The sequence below is a fragment of the Muscardinus avellanarius genome (genome assembly GCF_963383645.1).
Source record: "Muscardinus avellanarius genome assembly, chromosome: 15".
In the NCBI taxonomy this organism is placed as follows: domain Eukaryota; kingdom Metazoa; phylum Chordata; class Mammalia; order Rodentia; family Gliridae; genus Muscardinus; species Muscardinus avellanarius.
The window spans coordinates 23,292,108-23,308,133 of record NC_137801.1 but is presented as its reverse complement, the minus strand read 5'-3'; the positions used below and the strand labels follow the sequence as shown (position 1 = coordinate 23,308,133).

The 16,026-nt window shown below is 45.9% G+C and overlaps 1 protein-coding gene across 1 annotated transcript in view; it reads right to left on the bottom strand.

Moving 5' to 3' along the window:
* The window catches only part of WDR43 (WD repeat domain 43), a gene marked incomplete at both ends in the record, with an annotated part of 50,228 nt that extends 41,977 nt beyond the window's left edge, over positions 1-8,251 (bottom strand). Inside the window, one exon of the mRNA XM_080712019.1 lies at positions 8,027-8,251. Within this exon, the coding sequence (XP_080568145.1) occupies positions 8,027-8,251 (225 nt within the window). The remainder of the gene's footprint in view (positions 1-8,026) is intronic.
* Positions 8,252-16,026: the final 7,775 nt, after the last annotated feature.

Here is a 16,026-nt window from a genome sequence, read left to right as displayed (position 1 = left end):
GAAGTAAAATGCCTCTGGGTTTATCCCCAATACCACAAAATAAACAAAAAGTAAAATAGGGCTGAGGGTGTAACTCAGAGGTAGAGAATAGCCCCCACAGGTGGTCAATCCTTGGTGCACAGGGGAAAAAAAAGGGCTAAGGCTGTAGCTCAGAGGAATACCCATAAGATTCTCAGTATCAAAAAAGTAACTTCCCATTCAGCAAGATAAAAATATTTAAACATGTAACACATCAACTAGACCAGAGGCTTAGATAAGCAAGGTGTAGTATAATGAATCTAATGTTTCAAGTACTATCCCACACTAAATACTTTTTTTTTTTGGGTAATACGGGGGTTCCTGGAAGCCCTTCTACCTCCAGGCTACACTCCCAGACCTATTTCATACTTTTTTTTTTTTGGGGGGGGGGGACAGGGTCTCTTAAGCCAGGTCTCTTAAGACAGGAGGGTCACCTGCGTGACCCTCCTGTCTCCGCCTCCCAAGCATGGGGATTACAAGCGTGCATCACCACGCCAGGCCTAAATACTTCTGAAACCAAAAGGTCAGTGTTATTAATTCCAATTCCATCCTTTACATCACACTCTCAAAATATGTACACACTCCCCATTTTTGCTTTTCCTGCAAAACCTTGTTGGGTCTTTTCCTACTCACCTCAATTTTCATTGGCTAAGAATCCTAGCCATGCTTCAAGATCCACCTTAACTACCATATCCTCCACGGAAACCTTTCTCTCAAAATACGTCATGTTCTACATCACACACATAGTAAATCTGAATTGTCTTTCATATTTTAGTCACACTTGGTTGTTTCCTTTAAAGTACCTTACACAGCATCATGTGCCAACTGAGTATACATGTAAGTAAATACATAAAGCAGTGAGAAAGGTCGGCTGAGGATTTGGTTCAAATTATTTATTAGTAAATCTAAGTGAAGGGGCCGGGATGTAGCTCAGTGGCAAAGCACCTGCTCTGCAGGTGCAGCGCTATGGGTTCAATCCTCAGTTCCAAAAGACCCCCTTTAGAAAAAAAAAAAAAGTAAGCTAAGAAGAAAATTTAAATGAAGGCACCAAGAAAAAATAAAAGAAATGTGCCAATCAATAAATATCCAAAATCTGTGTGATAAAAGCTTCTCCACATTTGTCCTAGCAGACAGAATGAGAGCCCACATGGCACACACCTGGTCTACAAAAGCAAAGACATGCAGATGAGGTGACGGACAACCTGATGAGAGGTGAACCTGATCAGCAATGAAGCGCTGAGGTCTAGACTGAGATCCCAGAGTGAGAAGAGTTTACACATACATGGAAAGACCAGGATACACTCACAGGACTTCTGTTCATATAAAAAAAGCAAGTTCCACAAAAAAAGTATCTTTTTCAAGAACAAAAATACTGATATTTTCCATTCTATTTCTTTTTTGGGCAGTACTGAGGATTGAACCCAGGGGCATTTACCTCTGAACTAAACCTCCAGCCCTGTTCTTTATACTTTATTTTGAAACAGGGTCTAAGTTGTGGAGGGCCTCACTAAGTTGCTGAGTCTGGCTGTGAACCCGTGATCCTGTCTCAGCCTCTCAAGTATTGGGATTACAAGCATGCGCCACTATATGCCTGGCTCTATTCCATTTCTTGACCTATCTTATTGCCACTTACTCTGGCACATGTATGACAAATAACAATGGGGGAAAAACCCATTTTATATAAAGTTAAAATTATATTAAAAAGTTGTAATACACAGAAACTTCTATTTCTGCCAAATGGATCTAATTAGAACCTTTACCTTGGTGGACAGGGGGTCCTGGGGAATTTAACTCAGGGCATTCTACCTCTGGTCTACTTTCCCAACCCTATTTTATCCTTTTATTTTGAAACGGGGTCTCACTAAGTTGCAGAAGCCCTCACTAAATTACCAAGGCTGGCTTTGAACCTGTGATCCTCCCATCTCCCAAGTACTGGGATTATAAGCATGTGTTACAAACCAGCTCTTTACCTTTTTTTTTTGGGGGGGGTGATACTGGAGATGGAGTCCAGAGGCTTTCTACCTACAAGCTACACTCCTAGCCCTATTTTTTATTGTTTATTTTGAAACAGGGTCTCACTGAGTTGCAAAGGACCTCACTAAGTAGTAGCTGAAGCTGCCTGTGAAGGGTGATCCTCCGGTCTCAGCCTCCCAAATGTTGGGATTACAAGGGTGTACCGCCACACCCAGCATTACCTTCTTTTAACGTTGGGTGTGTCACTAGGGAATAAAGGGGGGGGGGGATTCTACCTCTAAGATACACCCATCTAATTTTTCTTTGAAAACAGTGTCTTCCTACTTTACAGAAAGTCTCACTACCTCCAGAAGCTGTCCTTAAACCTTTGATCCTCCAGTCTTAGCCTCCCAAGTACAGGGATTGTGCCCAGATTCTTTTGAAGTTTAAATACTGAAGACCTCCTTGAGGCAGTACACCTCTGAGTGTGGCGGTCACACTTGTAATCCCAGTATTTGGGAGGCTGAGACAGGAAGATCTCAGGTTCAAGGACAGCCTAAAAGTAGTGAGACACTCTGTAAGGTAGGGAGACCCTGTTTCAAAAACAAAAATAAAGTCGGGCAAGGTAGCATATGCTTGTTCTTGCAAACCCTGTATTTGGGAGGCTGAGACGAGAGGATCAGAGGTTAGAAGCCAGCCTTGGCAATTTGGTGAGACCTTGTTTCAAAGAAATAAAATCAGGCTGGGATATAACTTGGAGTTTTAATGATTCTGGGTTCAATCCCCAGTACCACTAAATAAATAAATAAACAAATAAATAAATAGGGCTTCAAATGTAGCTCATAGGTAGAATGCCCCCAGGTCCGATTCCCAGTAACACACACACACACACACACACACACACACACACACACAACCTCTGAATTGTGCTGTATCACCAAGAAATAGGAATGAAGATACTCAGTTCAGATTTTTCCTAGAAATGTCCTTAATGCTACCATGCTAGCTCTGCCCCAATGCCTGAGATGGCAGGTGCTTTATTTAACAAGTACTAAGCTGTGTGGGGTCATATTAACTTCAGTGACAGCAGAGCAGCATAAAAACATGTACTGAGCCAGGTGTGGTGGCACAGGCTTGTAATCCCAGCATTCAGAAGGCTGAGACTGGAGGATGGTGGTTCGCGGACAGCCTCAGCTACTTAGTGAGGCCCTTTGCAACTGAGACCCTGTTTCAAAATAAAGAATAAAAAAAAAAAAAATAGGGCTAGTGGTGTAGCTCGGAGGTAGCGTGCCCCTGGGTTCCACCCCCAGACCCAGAAAAAAAAAAAGTGTACTGTGTGTGTCAACGGCAGACAAGACATAGTCCTCTGAGGATCTTTAGCCAGAAGGGAAGGAAAGCAGAAGTTTGAGAGATTTAAGAGAGAAACAGGACAAGATGAGTTCCTAATGGCTCAGCCAAACTGTGTGACTCAGGCCTGTCGTTAACAGCTTAGCCTCAATCTACAATATAAACCTTAGAAAAAATACTGTAAACCCCTGCCTTAACCCAAGAAATCCAGCACAAAGTTATCTTTCTCTATTGATAAGAATATCATCCCATAAGGCCGGGTGTGGTGGCACACTCTTGTAATCCCTGCGCTTGGGAGGCTGAGACAGGAGGATTGCAAAGGTTCAAAGCCAGCCTCTGCCACTGAGTGAGGCTCTCAGCAACTTAGTGAGAGCCTGTTTCCAAATAAAGTATAAAGTAGGGCTGGGAGTATAGGCCAGAGGCAGAAAATCCCCTGGGTTCCACCCCTAGTACCACAAAAAAAAAAAAAAAAAGATTTCCATTAATGAATACAACATTAAAGAATGAGTCCAGGCAAAATACTTGCTAACTCAGTAACAACTAACATTGAGCTCCTATCATGTGCCAGGCTTTGCCATGTCAGTCATAAACACTGCCTCATTTAATCCTGAAGACTGAAAGGTAATCATATCTTTTTCATGCTTGAGTGGGTAGTGTGCCAGGAACTTAACAAAATGCAGGGAAAATGTGGCTTTGAATTAACATCCTTTTCATGCCTTGTACTTTTAAGCCTCAAAAATGCAAAGAGACCAGGCATGGTGATGCACACGTGTAATCCTGGCGCTTGGGAGCCTGAGACAGGAGGATCGCGCAGGTTCCAAGCCAGCCTCAGCTACTTAGTGAGGCTCTTGGCAACTTAGTGAGACCCTGTTTCCAAATAAAGCATAAATTGGTCTGGGAGTGTAACCTGGAAAGTAGCCCCTGAGTTTCACACCCAATGCCACAAAAAAATTGCAAAAAGAGTTTAATAAGAGCATCTTAACACTTCAGTGGCAAGGAACATAACCTAGGGACCTGGAAGCAGAGGTTAAGCAGCTGCTACAAATGACTGCAGCTTCAAAAACAGCCTCAGCAAATAGTGAGACTTTCATCAACCTAGCAAGACCCTGTTTCAAAATAAAAATAAAACAGGGTTGGTGGTAAGCTCAGAGGTAGTGCCTCTGGGTTCAATCCTCAGTGCCGTGTGTGTGTGTGTGTGTGTGTGTGTGTGTGTGTGTGTGTGTGTGTGTGTGTGTTTTACAGGACAGCTGGGTGTGGTGAGGAACTTGTAATCCCACTATTTGGGAGGCTGAGACAGGAGGATCACAGGTTCAGGACCAGCCTCAGAAACTTAGTGAGAAGCCGGGCGTGGTGGCGCACGCTTGTAATCCCCACGCTTGGGAGGCTGAGACAGGAGGATCGCACAGGTTCAGAGCCAGCCTCAGCTACTTAGTGAGGCTCTCAGCAACTTATTGAGACCCTGTTTCCAAATAAAATAGAAAATAGGTCTGAGAGTATAGCCTGGAGGTAGAAAGCCTCTGGGTTCCACCCCCAGTACTACTTAAAAAAAAAAAAAAAAAGAAGAAAAGAAACTTAGTGAGGCCCTCTGCAACTTAGCAGGCCCCTGTTCCAAAATAAAAGAATAAAATAAGGCTGGGAGTGTAGCTCAGAGGTAGAATGCCACTGGGTTCAATCCCCAGTACAACAAAATACAAATATATAAAAACTAGCCGGGCGTGGTGCGCACGCTTGTAATCCCCGCGCTTGGGAGGCGGAGACAGGAGGATCGCGCAGGTTCGAAGCCAGCCGCGCGCGCTGGCTTAGGAGACCCTGTTTCTAAATAAAAATATAAAAATAGGTCTGGGAGTGTAGCCCAGAGGTAGAAGGGCTTCCAGGAACCCCAGTACCACCAAAAAAATAAAAAAATAAAAATAAAAATAAAAAAGGGCCGGGGTTGTAGCTTGGAGACATAATACCTGTTCAACGCTGAGTACCACACAAAAATAAAGTAAAAATCACATGACTTCTTATTCTACACTACATGCAAGTTTGTTTTAATTCAGGAAAACTGTCTTTCACTAAATTTCAAGTAAAACTAATGCTCCAGGAGATCCTGTCCCAGTATGATGAAAAGGACGTCTCTAGTCTTCCCAGCTCAGTTCTGTGACGCAAAAGAAAAAAAGCCAGGGTAACAATTTAAGTAAGGTAGTGGACTAGAAGTCAGGGTACTTTCACTCTAGTGGCCACCACTACCTTATTAATAATATAGGCTTTGGTCAAGTAATTTAATTTCTTAGCTCTGACTCTCAATCCATTTCAGGGCTTTTTACAGTTATGTGGCTAAAATCATAGCTAACAGATAAAAGGAAAGTGAAACTTACACTTTTTGTGTGTATGAGATGATAGGACTTAACATGTACTCTACCACTGAACAACTTTTATGGAACCCAACTCTCACTTTTCACTAAGACCCCTCCCCAAGTTAAGCAATTTAATATAAGAAAAAGGAATCTGAAGCCAAGAGAAGAGGCTCTTATCTGTAATCCCAGTACTGGCAGGCTGAGAGAGGAGGATCATACATTTGAGGCCAGCCTCAGCAACACCTTGTTTCAAAATAAAACAAGAAAAGGACTAGAGGTACAGCTTGGCAATAGAATGCCTCTGGGGTCAATCCCCAGTACAAGGGAAAAAGTCTGTGTTGAGTCCTGAGGATAATATCAAGTCCACTTACTTTTTTAACTGTATCCGAGTGGTGTATATAACCATGAACTATGGCTTTTAACTTGAGACTAGGAAAAAATTTAATTCCTGGGTATATAATGTGATTAGAAGCAAAGGGCACGGTGGCACACATGTATGATCCCAGTGTTTGGAAGGCTAAAACAGGAGGATTGCAGCCTCAGCAGCCTAGCAAGACCCTGTTTCAAAATAAAATAAAATGGGCTGGGAGTGCAGAATTCCCTTGGGTTCAATACCCAGTACCAAAAAAAAAAAAAAAAAGGTAAATTAGATGACAAGTTTTGGGCAACCTAATATGAACTATATTTTGGAGATAACCAAGAACTGAGAGTTAAAGACCTGATTTCTAGCCCTGGTTCCACTTTTTCAAGTTGCTTTATCTGCCTGCAAAATGAACTATACAAATACAAGATACTACTAATAGTACTTAACACTTGGAGCTCCTATCACAGAACCACTCTAAGTGCTTTCTGTGTCATTAAACATATTACCTGTATATTAACTGTATGAAATAGGTACTACTACTATCCTCATTTTACAAATGAAAAAAACAGGCACAATTGGTGCTATGAATGAGAGCCTGGATTCATATGTAAACCACACAACCTGAGTAAATGTACCTACCTAACCACTGATCCATATTGCTCTCAGCATTACTCTTATTGCCACTGTAAGGGCTGTTGAATTAAAATATAAAGAACAATTTTTTAAAAAAGAAATACACGCAGTGTATAATCCCATTACTTAAGAGGTTGCAGATTCAAGGCCAACAGGCGGTGATTTAGTGAAGCCTCATTTCAAAATAAAATAGGGCTGGGGGTGTAACTTAGAGGTAGAGTACTCAGTGGTTTCAATCCCTGGTACCACGGTGCTAGTTAAAGGAAAAGAAATAACGCAAAGTGTCGTACCAACAGCTATGGCGGTTTTACAAGTGAGTTTTGTGCTTGATGTATGAGCCCTGATATTAATAGGAGAAATTACGAAAATGTGGCTTAAAATCTAATAAGTATCTGAACATACTCAAAGTCCAGCAAGTTAGATTATCCCCACTTTCATCCGAGAGTTTAGTCTTAGTTTCCTCTGGTGATCAGAGTTAAGAACTATCCTAAACACTCCCTTCTTAAGTTTGACAGCATAGCTACGGTAAAACGTGTCGCATTTCAAGATACCTTAGGCTTCCAAATCACACCGAAGTGATTCGACTTGGCTACTCTATAACTGCAGTAACCACGTGCGGGCGAGTGTGAGGAGGAGGAATCCAGCGAGTGGCATTTACCTGACAGTGAAAAGGCTTCCCTAACTTCGCAGTTCCCCATCCAAGAGAAACTTCACCTGGACTTAGACCTCACTCACTAGGTCAAGCTACTTCACTTTAACTCCGTATCCTAACACGGGCTTCAGGGTTTGGGCAGGGGGAAGGCGAGCAGAAGTTGGAATTTAAAAAGCAAGAAGGTTCGAAAGGCTGAGAATAAAATGGAGCTTGGGAAAATGACGAGTTTAGAGAGTGTAGGTCTCAGACCTAAACGTGGACGAAAACACGTGTAGAACCCGCACCGGACCGGAGGGGGGGTCCAGGAAACAAGAAAACGGGCTCGTTCACTCCAACTGCCCAAGGTGAAGCCAGCACGGGCTGTGGGATGCGGGAAAGAGGTATAGTCCCAATATGGAGCTCTGTCAAAAGCCAGGGCTCTCGTGTGCGCCCGCGGATGAGTGGGGCCTGGCAGCAGAAGGCCATCGTGGGGGCCGGGGTCCTCGGCGAAGATGGCGGCCCCGCGACAGTGGGGCGCAGACCGCGTGGAGCCGGGCGGATCGGCCGCGCCCTCCGCTGCCCTCCGGACAGGCCGCACACGCGGCGGCGGCGTGGGCCCAGTGCGCGCCGGCTGGCCCGGGCCGCGGAGTGCCACGCGCGAAGCGGGGTCACGCGCCGCTGCGGGGGGCGCCGCGCAACACACCCCGCGCGCGCCCGCCCCGGCCGCCCCGCTCGCTCTACCTTGGCCTGCAGCCGCGCTGGCGCCCAGGCCAGGCAGGTGCAGGTACCGCTGAGGTGCGCGGAAGGCACGTACTCCTGGTGCAGCCGGTTGCTGGCTGTCTCCCACACTCGCAGGTGACCGTCGGCGGAGGCCAAAGCGAAGTAGGCCTGTCTCTCCGGGGAGAAGGCGCAGGGGACCCCCGCCGGGGCCAGGGGGTCGCAGCTACCACCGCCACCCGCCGCCATTGCTGCTCAGGCTCCGCGGCAGCCACGTGTTCGCTGGTGCGCAGGCGCACGGGCGCGGGGCGGAGCCTGGAGGCGGAAGTGGGGCGGGAGAGCCCCGGGAGCCCAGGGAGTGGCTCGGCACTGCGCAGGCGGGCGTCGGGCGGGGCCGTCCCGGGACGGTGGCCCGGCGGGTCCAAAGCTAACTAGTCTAGGGAGGGAGAGGGCAAGTGGGAAGTGACTGTAGACTGCGGAGCAAGGCTCACTAACTCACTCACTCACTCACTTACTTACTTTACTTAATCTATTTATTTTTGGTACTGGGGATTGAACCCAGGAGCATTCTACCTCCAAGCTACACCCCCCAGCCCCATTTTTGTGTATGGTATTAGGGATGGGACGCAGGGCAGTCTATCTCAGAGATACAGCCCCTTCCCTTCCCTATTACATTTTTTTATTTTGAAAAAGGGTTTCTCTATTTCTGTATTGCAAAGGATCTCACGAAATTGCTGGTTTGGAACATGTGATCCTCCTGTCTCAGCCTCCCTAGTACTGGATGACAGGCGTGTGCCAACCTGACCCGCCAAGGCCCACTTCTTAAAAAAAAAAAAAAAAACCACTTTGTAGGATGTAAAAAAAATTACTTTGTAGGATGGTTAGACGAAATGTTTACAAGTCATATTTACTTAGAACTCCACTACTGTAACAACTGTTTCCATTCTTCCCTATTCACTTCCAAGCTATAATTAAGGACACACATATAGTAATAATGTATTCATACGATGTAAAAAGAAATGATGGGAACAACTATTCTCTTTTATTGTGTCCACAGTGGTCTCAAATTGCTACATCAAATAGTAATTAACACAGCAAATGCAATTCATTTATCTAGTTTGTGGTCTTGGGGATGGAACCCAGAGGCATTCTACCTCCGAGCTACACCCCCATCCCTATTTTTTTTTTAATTTTGAAACAGGGTCTCCCTAGGTTGAAAGTCTTAACTATTTGCTGAGGTTGTCCTTAAATTTACCATCCTCCAGTCTCAACCTCCCAAATAATCAAGTTTTTAATGTTTCTTAAATATTCCACCAAATCAATGCATTCTGATGGGGGAAAGCGCACTTGTAATCCCAGTGCTTGAGAGGCTGAGACAGGAGGATTTCAGGTTCCCAGCCAGAGCAACAAAATTAGGTCCTCCACAAGTTAGGGACACTTTGTTTCAAATTTAAAAAAATAAAATAGGGCTGGGATCCCAGCCTGGTGGTGCAGCTACTTAGTGAGGCTCTCAGCTACTTAGTGAGACCCTGTTTCCAAATAAAATATAAAATGGGTCTGGGAGTATAGCCCAGAGGTAGAAAGCCTCTGGGTTCCACCCCCAGTATCACACACACACACACACACACACACACACACACACACACACACACAATATATATATATATATATATATATATATATATATATATATATATATATATATATATATATATATGGCTGGGGATGTAGCTCAGAAGTAGAAGGCCCCTGTGTTCAATGCCAAGTATGGAAAGAAAGGAAGGGAGGGAGGAAGAGGGGAAAAAAGATGACTTGGAGGTAGTGTGGTGAATACATTAAAAGAAAGCTAGATAGCCAGACATGGTGGCGCACGCTTGTAATCCCAGCATTCGGGAGGCTGAGACCGGAAGATCACGGTTCACAGACAGCCTCAGCTACTTAGTGAGGCCCTCTGCAACTCAGTGAGACCCGGTTTCAAAATAAAGAATTAAAAAATAGGGCAAGGGGTGTAGCTCAAAGGTCGAATGTCTCTGGGTTCCATCCCCAGACCCGCAAAGAAAAAAGAGAGAGCTAGATAAATTGAGCATGGCTGTGCACACTTGTAACCCCAGTACTTAAGAGGCTAAAACAGGAGGATTGCGGGTTTGCAGTCAGCCTCAGCTACCTGTGAGGCCCTCCATAACTTAGTGAGACCCTGTTTCAAAATAGAGAATAAAAAAATTGAGCTGGGAGTGGAGCTAAGAGGTAGAATGCCCCTGGGTTCTATCCTTGACACCACAAAAATAAACAAATAAATAAAATTATGCTGAGTGAGATTAGTGAGTCACAAAAAGTAAAAAAGCAGATGTTCTCCCTCATATGCAGAAGCTAGGGAGAAAAAGGGTCATCAGAGGAACTGTAAATGAAGGAGAACTATAGATGAACAAATAATGCGACCAACTGAAGGGGGTGGGAGAGGGGAAGAGGGAAATTCCCTAGTGCACATGATAAGCATTCACAAACATATCAAAGGCAATCAGTAAGCCAAACCTGAGACAGAGGGAAGGGAAGGAAATAGGGCGGGAATTAGGGAATGGCTAAATGAGTGATGTGTGCATGTGTGCCCCTACCATCTTGTACCCCAATAAGATGCATGACTACAATGCACCAATAAAAAATTTAAGAATATAAAAAATAAAAATAAATAAATAAAATATAAAGGCGCTAGAAGCCCAGTAGTTCATGCCTGTAATCTCAGTACTTGAGAGGCTGAGACAGGAGGAACGCAGGTTCAAGGCCAGCCTCAGCAAGTAGTGAGGTGCTCAGCAACCTAGTGAGACCCTGTTTCAAAATAAAAATAAAATAAGGATAAGGGTGTTGCTTTAAGGTAAAATTCCCCTGAGTTCAATCCCCAGTACCACAAAAAGGGTGGGGGAGCTGGAGAAGTCTTAAAGTCCCAGATGAAGATGGCAGTGAATAGACGGAGAAATGGCGGTGGGGATGAGGGTTTCAAGAGATGCTAAGTACAGTGAACAGGGTTTCCAGCGGCAAGTGAGAGAGAGTGAGGGCCAAGGATGGCTCTCCCCACTCTTACAGCAAGGCAGCTGCAAGAAGAGTTGGTTTGTAAAAGAAAACAATAATATCCTAGTCTGGGAATGCTATATTTGAGATGTCTAGCTGGCACTTGGAGTCACTCAGTCACTTGAACAAATTAAATACCAGCTCATGCCAGGCATTGTTCTAGGTACTAGAAATACATCTGTGATCATGAAAGTCAAGACTCCTTCTCTCAGGAAGCTTACATTCCACACAAGAAGGTAAATAATAAATACATAAATAATCTCTATTTCAGGTAGTTTAAACAGCTATAAGAAGAAATAAAGCAAGGGAAGGGAAAAGAGAGTTGCAGGAGACATGTTTTTGTCAGGCAAAGTTTCTCTCCAGCCAGCCAAGGTCAGAAGGGAAAGCAATTAATGTACAGAAAACAACAAAGGCCTTGACAAGCCAGGCATGGTGGCGCACACCTGTAATCCCAGTACTTGGGAGGCTGAGACATGTGGATCGCAGGCAGGTGGCCAGCTTCAACTACTTAGCGAGGCCGTCCTCACTTCAGCAAGTTAGTGAGACCCTGTTTCAAAATAAAGAATAAAAAATGGGGCTGGGGGTATTGCTTGGTGGTAGAATGCCCCTGGGTTTAATCCCTAGTTCTGCAATAAAATAAAAGTTCAGAGGTAGAATGCCCCTGGATTCAATCCCCAGAACACACACACACACACACACACACACACACACACACACACACGGAGAGAGAAAGAGACAGACAGACAGACACCAAGAGGATCCATAAGAGGAGGTTGAGAAGGGATGACAGTGAGGTAGGCTAGCAGCCAAAGAGAATAAGAAGAGGCAGATGTGAAGCCAGGCGTTGTGGTGCACACTTGTAATCCCAGCATTTGGGAAGCTGAGAAAGGAGAATTCGGGTTCGCAGCCAGCCTCAGCTACTACTTAGTGAGGCCCTTTGCAACTCATGAGACCATGTTTTTAAATAAAGAATAAAAAATAGGGCTGGGGGTATAGCTCGGAGGTAGAATGCCCCTGGGTTCCATCCCCAATACTGCAAAAAGAAGGAGGAGGAGGAGGAGGAGGAGGAGGAGGAGGAGGAGGAGGAGGAGGAGGAGGAGCAGCAGCAGCAGCAGCAGCAGCAGCAGCAGCAGCAGCAGCAGCTGCAGATGTTATAGCACAACCTAGTAGTCCGAGTACTTGGGAGGTTGAAACAGGAGGATCACAGGTTCAAAGCCAGCCTCAGCAACATATCAAGGCTCTCAGAAACCTAGTCAGACCCTGTTTCAAAATAAAAATGAATAAAATCAGGATGAGGGCCTACCTTGGAGGTAGAATGCCTTTGAATTTGACCCCAGCCCAGAGAAAGAGCGAGATAGGAAGAGGGAGAGGGAGAGGGAATATGAGATGCCCTGGAAACCAAAATTTTATGACAATTTCAGAAGCAAGACATGTCAAAACCGGGCATAGTGGCTCTCACTTGTAATCCTAGTACTTAGAAGACTGAGACAGGAAGATCATAGGTTCAAAGCCAGCCTCAGAAACTTAGTGAGGCCCTCTGCAACTTAGCGAGACCTTGTTTCTAAAGAAAAGAATAAAATAAGATCAATCCTCAGCATCACGCACATCAAACACACACATACACACACACACACACACACACACACACACACACACACACAGTAGACTTGGCAAAATGAAAGTCACTGGTAGCCGAGCATGGTGGTACATGCTTGTAATCCCAGTACTTGGGAAGCTAAGACAGGATCACAGGTTTGAGGCTCATTCTACCTCTGAGCTACACCGCAGCTTTATTTATTTATTTATTTATTTATTTATGCAGCACTGGGGATGGAACCCAGGGGCATTCTACATCCAAGCTACACCCCCAGTCCTATTTTTTATTCTTTATTTTGAAACAGGGTCTCACAGAGTTGCAAAGGATCTCACTAAGTAGCTGAGGCTGTCTGCGAACTGTGATTCTCCAGTCTCAGCCTCCCAGATTACCTGCACCACCACGCCTGGCCTTATTTTTACTTTGAAACAGAGTCTCATTAGGTTGACCAGAATCTCATTACTTACTAAGGCTGTCCTTGAACCTGTGATCCTCCTGAATCAGCCTTCCAAGTGCTGGGATTACAGGCATGTGACATCATGCCTGGCTTCCTTGGTCAGTTTGTTTGTTTGTTTGTTGCAGTACTGGGGATGGAACCCAGGGGCATTCTACCTCTGAGCTACACCCCAGCCCTATTTTTATCTTTTTTTTTTTTTTTTTTTTTTTTTTTTGCAGGTCTAGGGCTGGAACCCAGGGGCATTCAACCTCCAAGCTACATCCCTTGCCCTATTTTTATTCTATATTTTGAAACAGGGTCTCACTAAGTTGCGGACGGCCTCACTAAGTAGCTCAGGCTGTCCTCAAACCGCCATCCTCTTGTCTCAGCCTCCCGAATGCTGGGATTTTAAGTATGCACCACCACGCCCGGCCTTTATTCTTGATTTTGAAACAGGGTCTCACTGAGTTGCAGAGGGCCTCACTAAGTAGCTGAGGCTGTGTGCAAACTGGTATCTTCCTGTCTTGGCCTCTCAAATGCTGAGATTACAAGCGTCCACCACCACGCCCAGCTTCCTTAGTCAGTTTCTAATGTTTAAAATGATATTACTCCCCCTCCTCCTCCTTTTTCCTCTTCTTTTGTGGTACTGGGAATTGAAACCCAGAGGCAGTTTACCTCCAAGCTACATCCCCTGCACTATTTTATTTTTTATTTGGAAACAGGGTCTCACTGGGTTGCAGAGAGCCTAAGTTGCTAAGATTGGTCTGGAAACTGTGATCTTCCTGTCTCAGCTTCCCAAGTACTGGGATTATAAGCATGCGCCACCATGCTTTGCCAGGAATAATTTCTAAAAGAGTTGTCATTTGAATCAATAGCTAACGTGCCTAGGTATTGCCAGACCCTTAATAATGTGAACTACTACTCCTAAGACAGGTGAGTGATATTTAATGTTAACTTTGGACTCCGGGTATACATTTTTCTGTTTCAAACAGTGTATTTAAGTTTGGGGAAGCTAAAAAGCTAAATATTTTAATTATTTAAGACGTTCTGTCGAATAAGCACGTAGGAAATACTGTTACTTTAATTGACCATTTGGACTCCCTGGCCTGGGGTTAGGGACAAGCGGGTGATCACACCCTAGTCAAAAGAAACGTGCATGGGACAGAGAAGAATGCCATGGGATCAACTTGGAAAGAAGTGCCTGCCAGCGCCATCTGACAACAGACTTGGGACCTGGATTTACAAATTCATCTGGAGAACGACCGGGTGATGCCTTTTGCATTTACAAAAAAGCTTTGACTAGTTTTGTCGTGAGTGTGTGTGAGGGGCACTGTACCTCCTAGCCATCCTCACACCTATTTTATTTTTGTTTTGAAACAGGATGAGTCTCACTACTTGCTGTGGCTGTCCTCGAACCTGCGGTCCTCCGTCTCAGCCTCCCATCTACTGGGGTTACAGGCGTGCGCCACCCCGCCTGGCCCAGTTGTAAATTCCGTGCCCAGATCCCGTAGAAGAAAATGGGCCTTTTTGCGCAAGCAGGACAAGCCCCTTGGACAGCTCCTCAGCGAGGGCTCCCTGCCGCTGCGGACGCGCGGTGGCCGCGGGGCTCTTCCGGCGCCGGAGTCCTCACGCAGTTGCCTCAGGGGGCGTGGCCTCGCCGTACGTCACTCGTCCGCGACGGCGCCTGCGCGGGACACCGGGCTGTCGGCGAGGTCGGCTGGCGCAGCGGCGTCTGCGGAGGCTGCTGGGCATCGCGGCCCGTTCATCGCTGCCGCAGCCTCTCAGGGAAGGCGGTCCGTGGTGTGGGGAGCCCTCGTCCGCAGACGCACGAGCTGGAGCGGGAGAGCTGGAGCGGCGCCGGGGAAGCCGCGGAGCAGACCCGTCCCCTCGCTGCCCTCCAGCCGCCTGGAGCGCGGGGCGCCTCGCTGCTGGCCCCGAGGCCGCGGAGCTCCCCGTCTCCCCTTCCTGCTCAGCTTCCAGAGAGGGACCCTTTCGAACTGGGGGGCTGATTTTAGCTGAGACTGGAAAGAAAGAGACACCGTATAAAAAAAGTTATCTAGGTTGAGCGACGCCGGGCACTTAGGTGGTAACTGGGGGTCAGTCCGGGTCCGTGAGATCGCGGGGAAGTTCACCGGTCAGCTTCATGCTGAGGATGGCAGCATCGGGAGATAATGTTTTATTGATGAAAAGAGGGCCTGCCGCCGGCGTGGCAGTGCAAGCTTGTAATCCCAGCATTCGGGAGGCTGCGACAGGAGAATCGCGGTTGGCGGACAGCCTCAGCTACTTAGGCCCTTTGCAACTCAGACCCGATTTCAAAATAAAGAATAAAAATAGGGTTGGGGTTGTAGCTCGAAGGTAGAATGTCTGGGTTCCATCCCCAGTGAAGAGAAGAAAAAAAGGGAGGGGGCTGCCATCATATCCAGAGGTAAAGCGGTGAGGGTTAAATGTCTTTTGGTTCCCCAAAGAGCAAAGCCAGGTGTGGCACCAACAGTCCTGTACTCATCTAAGAGCAAGGATTCCCCCCTCCCCCCCCCCCCGGAGGTAGAATGTCCCTTGGGTTCAATCTCCAGTACTGAAAAAAAAAAAAAAAAAAAAGAAAGAAAAGAAAGCAAAAGACTAGAAATAAAATAAATGTTCATCAGCAGGTGACTGGTTAAATAATTTTTTGGCATAGCCATACAATGGAATATAATAGTTGTTAAAAAGAATGCAGTACATGTAGAATTGCTGAAATGACATAGGTAAATAAGAGGGAAGGTGCAGGACAGTGTAGTCTAGCCATGAAACGTATTAAATACAAAGAGCCAGGCGTGGTAGCACATGCTTGTAATCCCAATACTTGGGAGGCTGAGACAGGAGAATCAAAGGTTCATGGCCAGCCTTAGCAATTTACTGAGGCTCTCAGCAACTTAGTGAGACCCTGCTTAAAAAAAA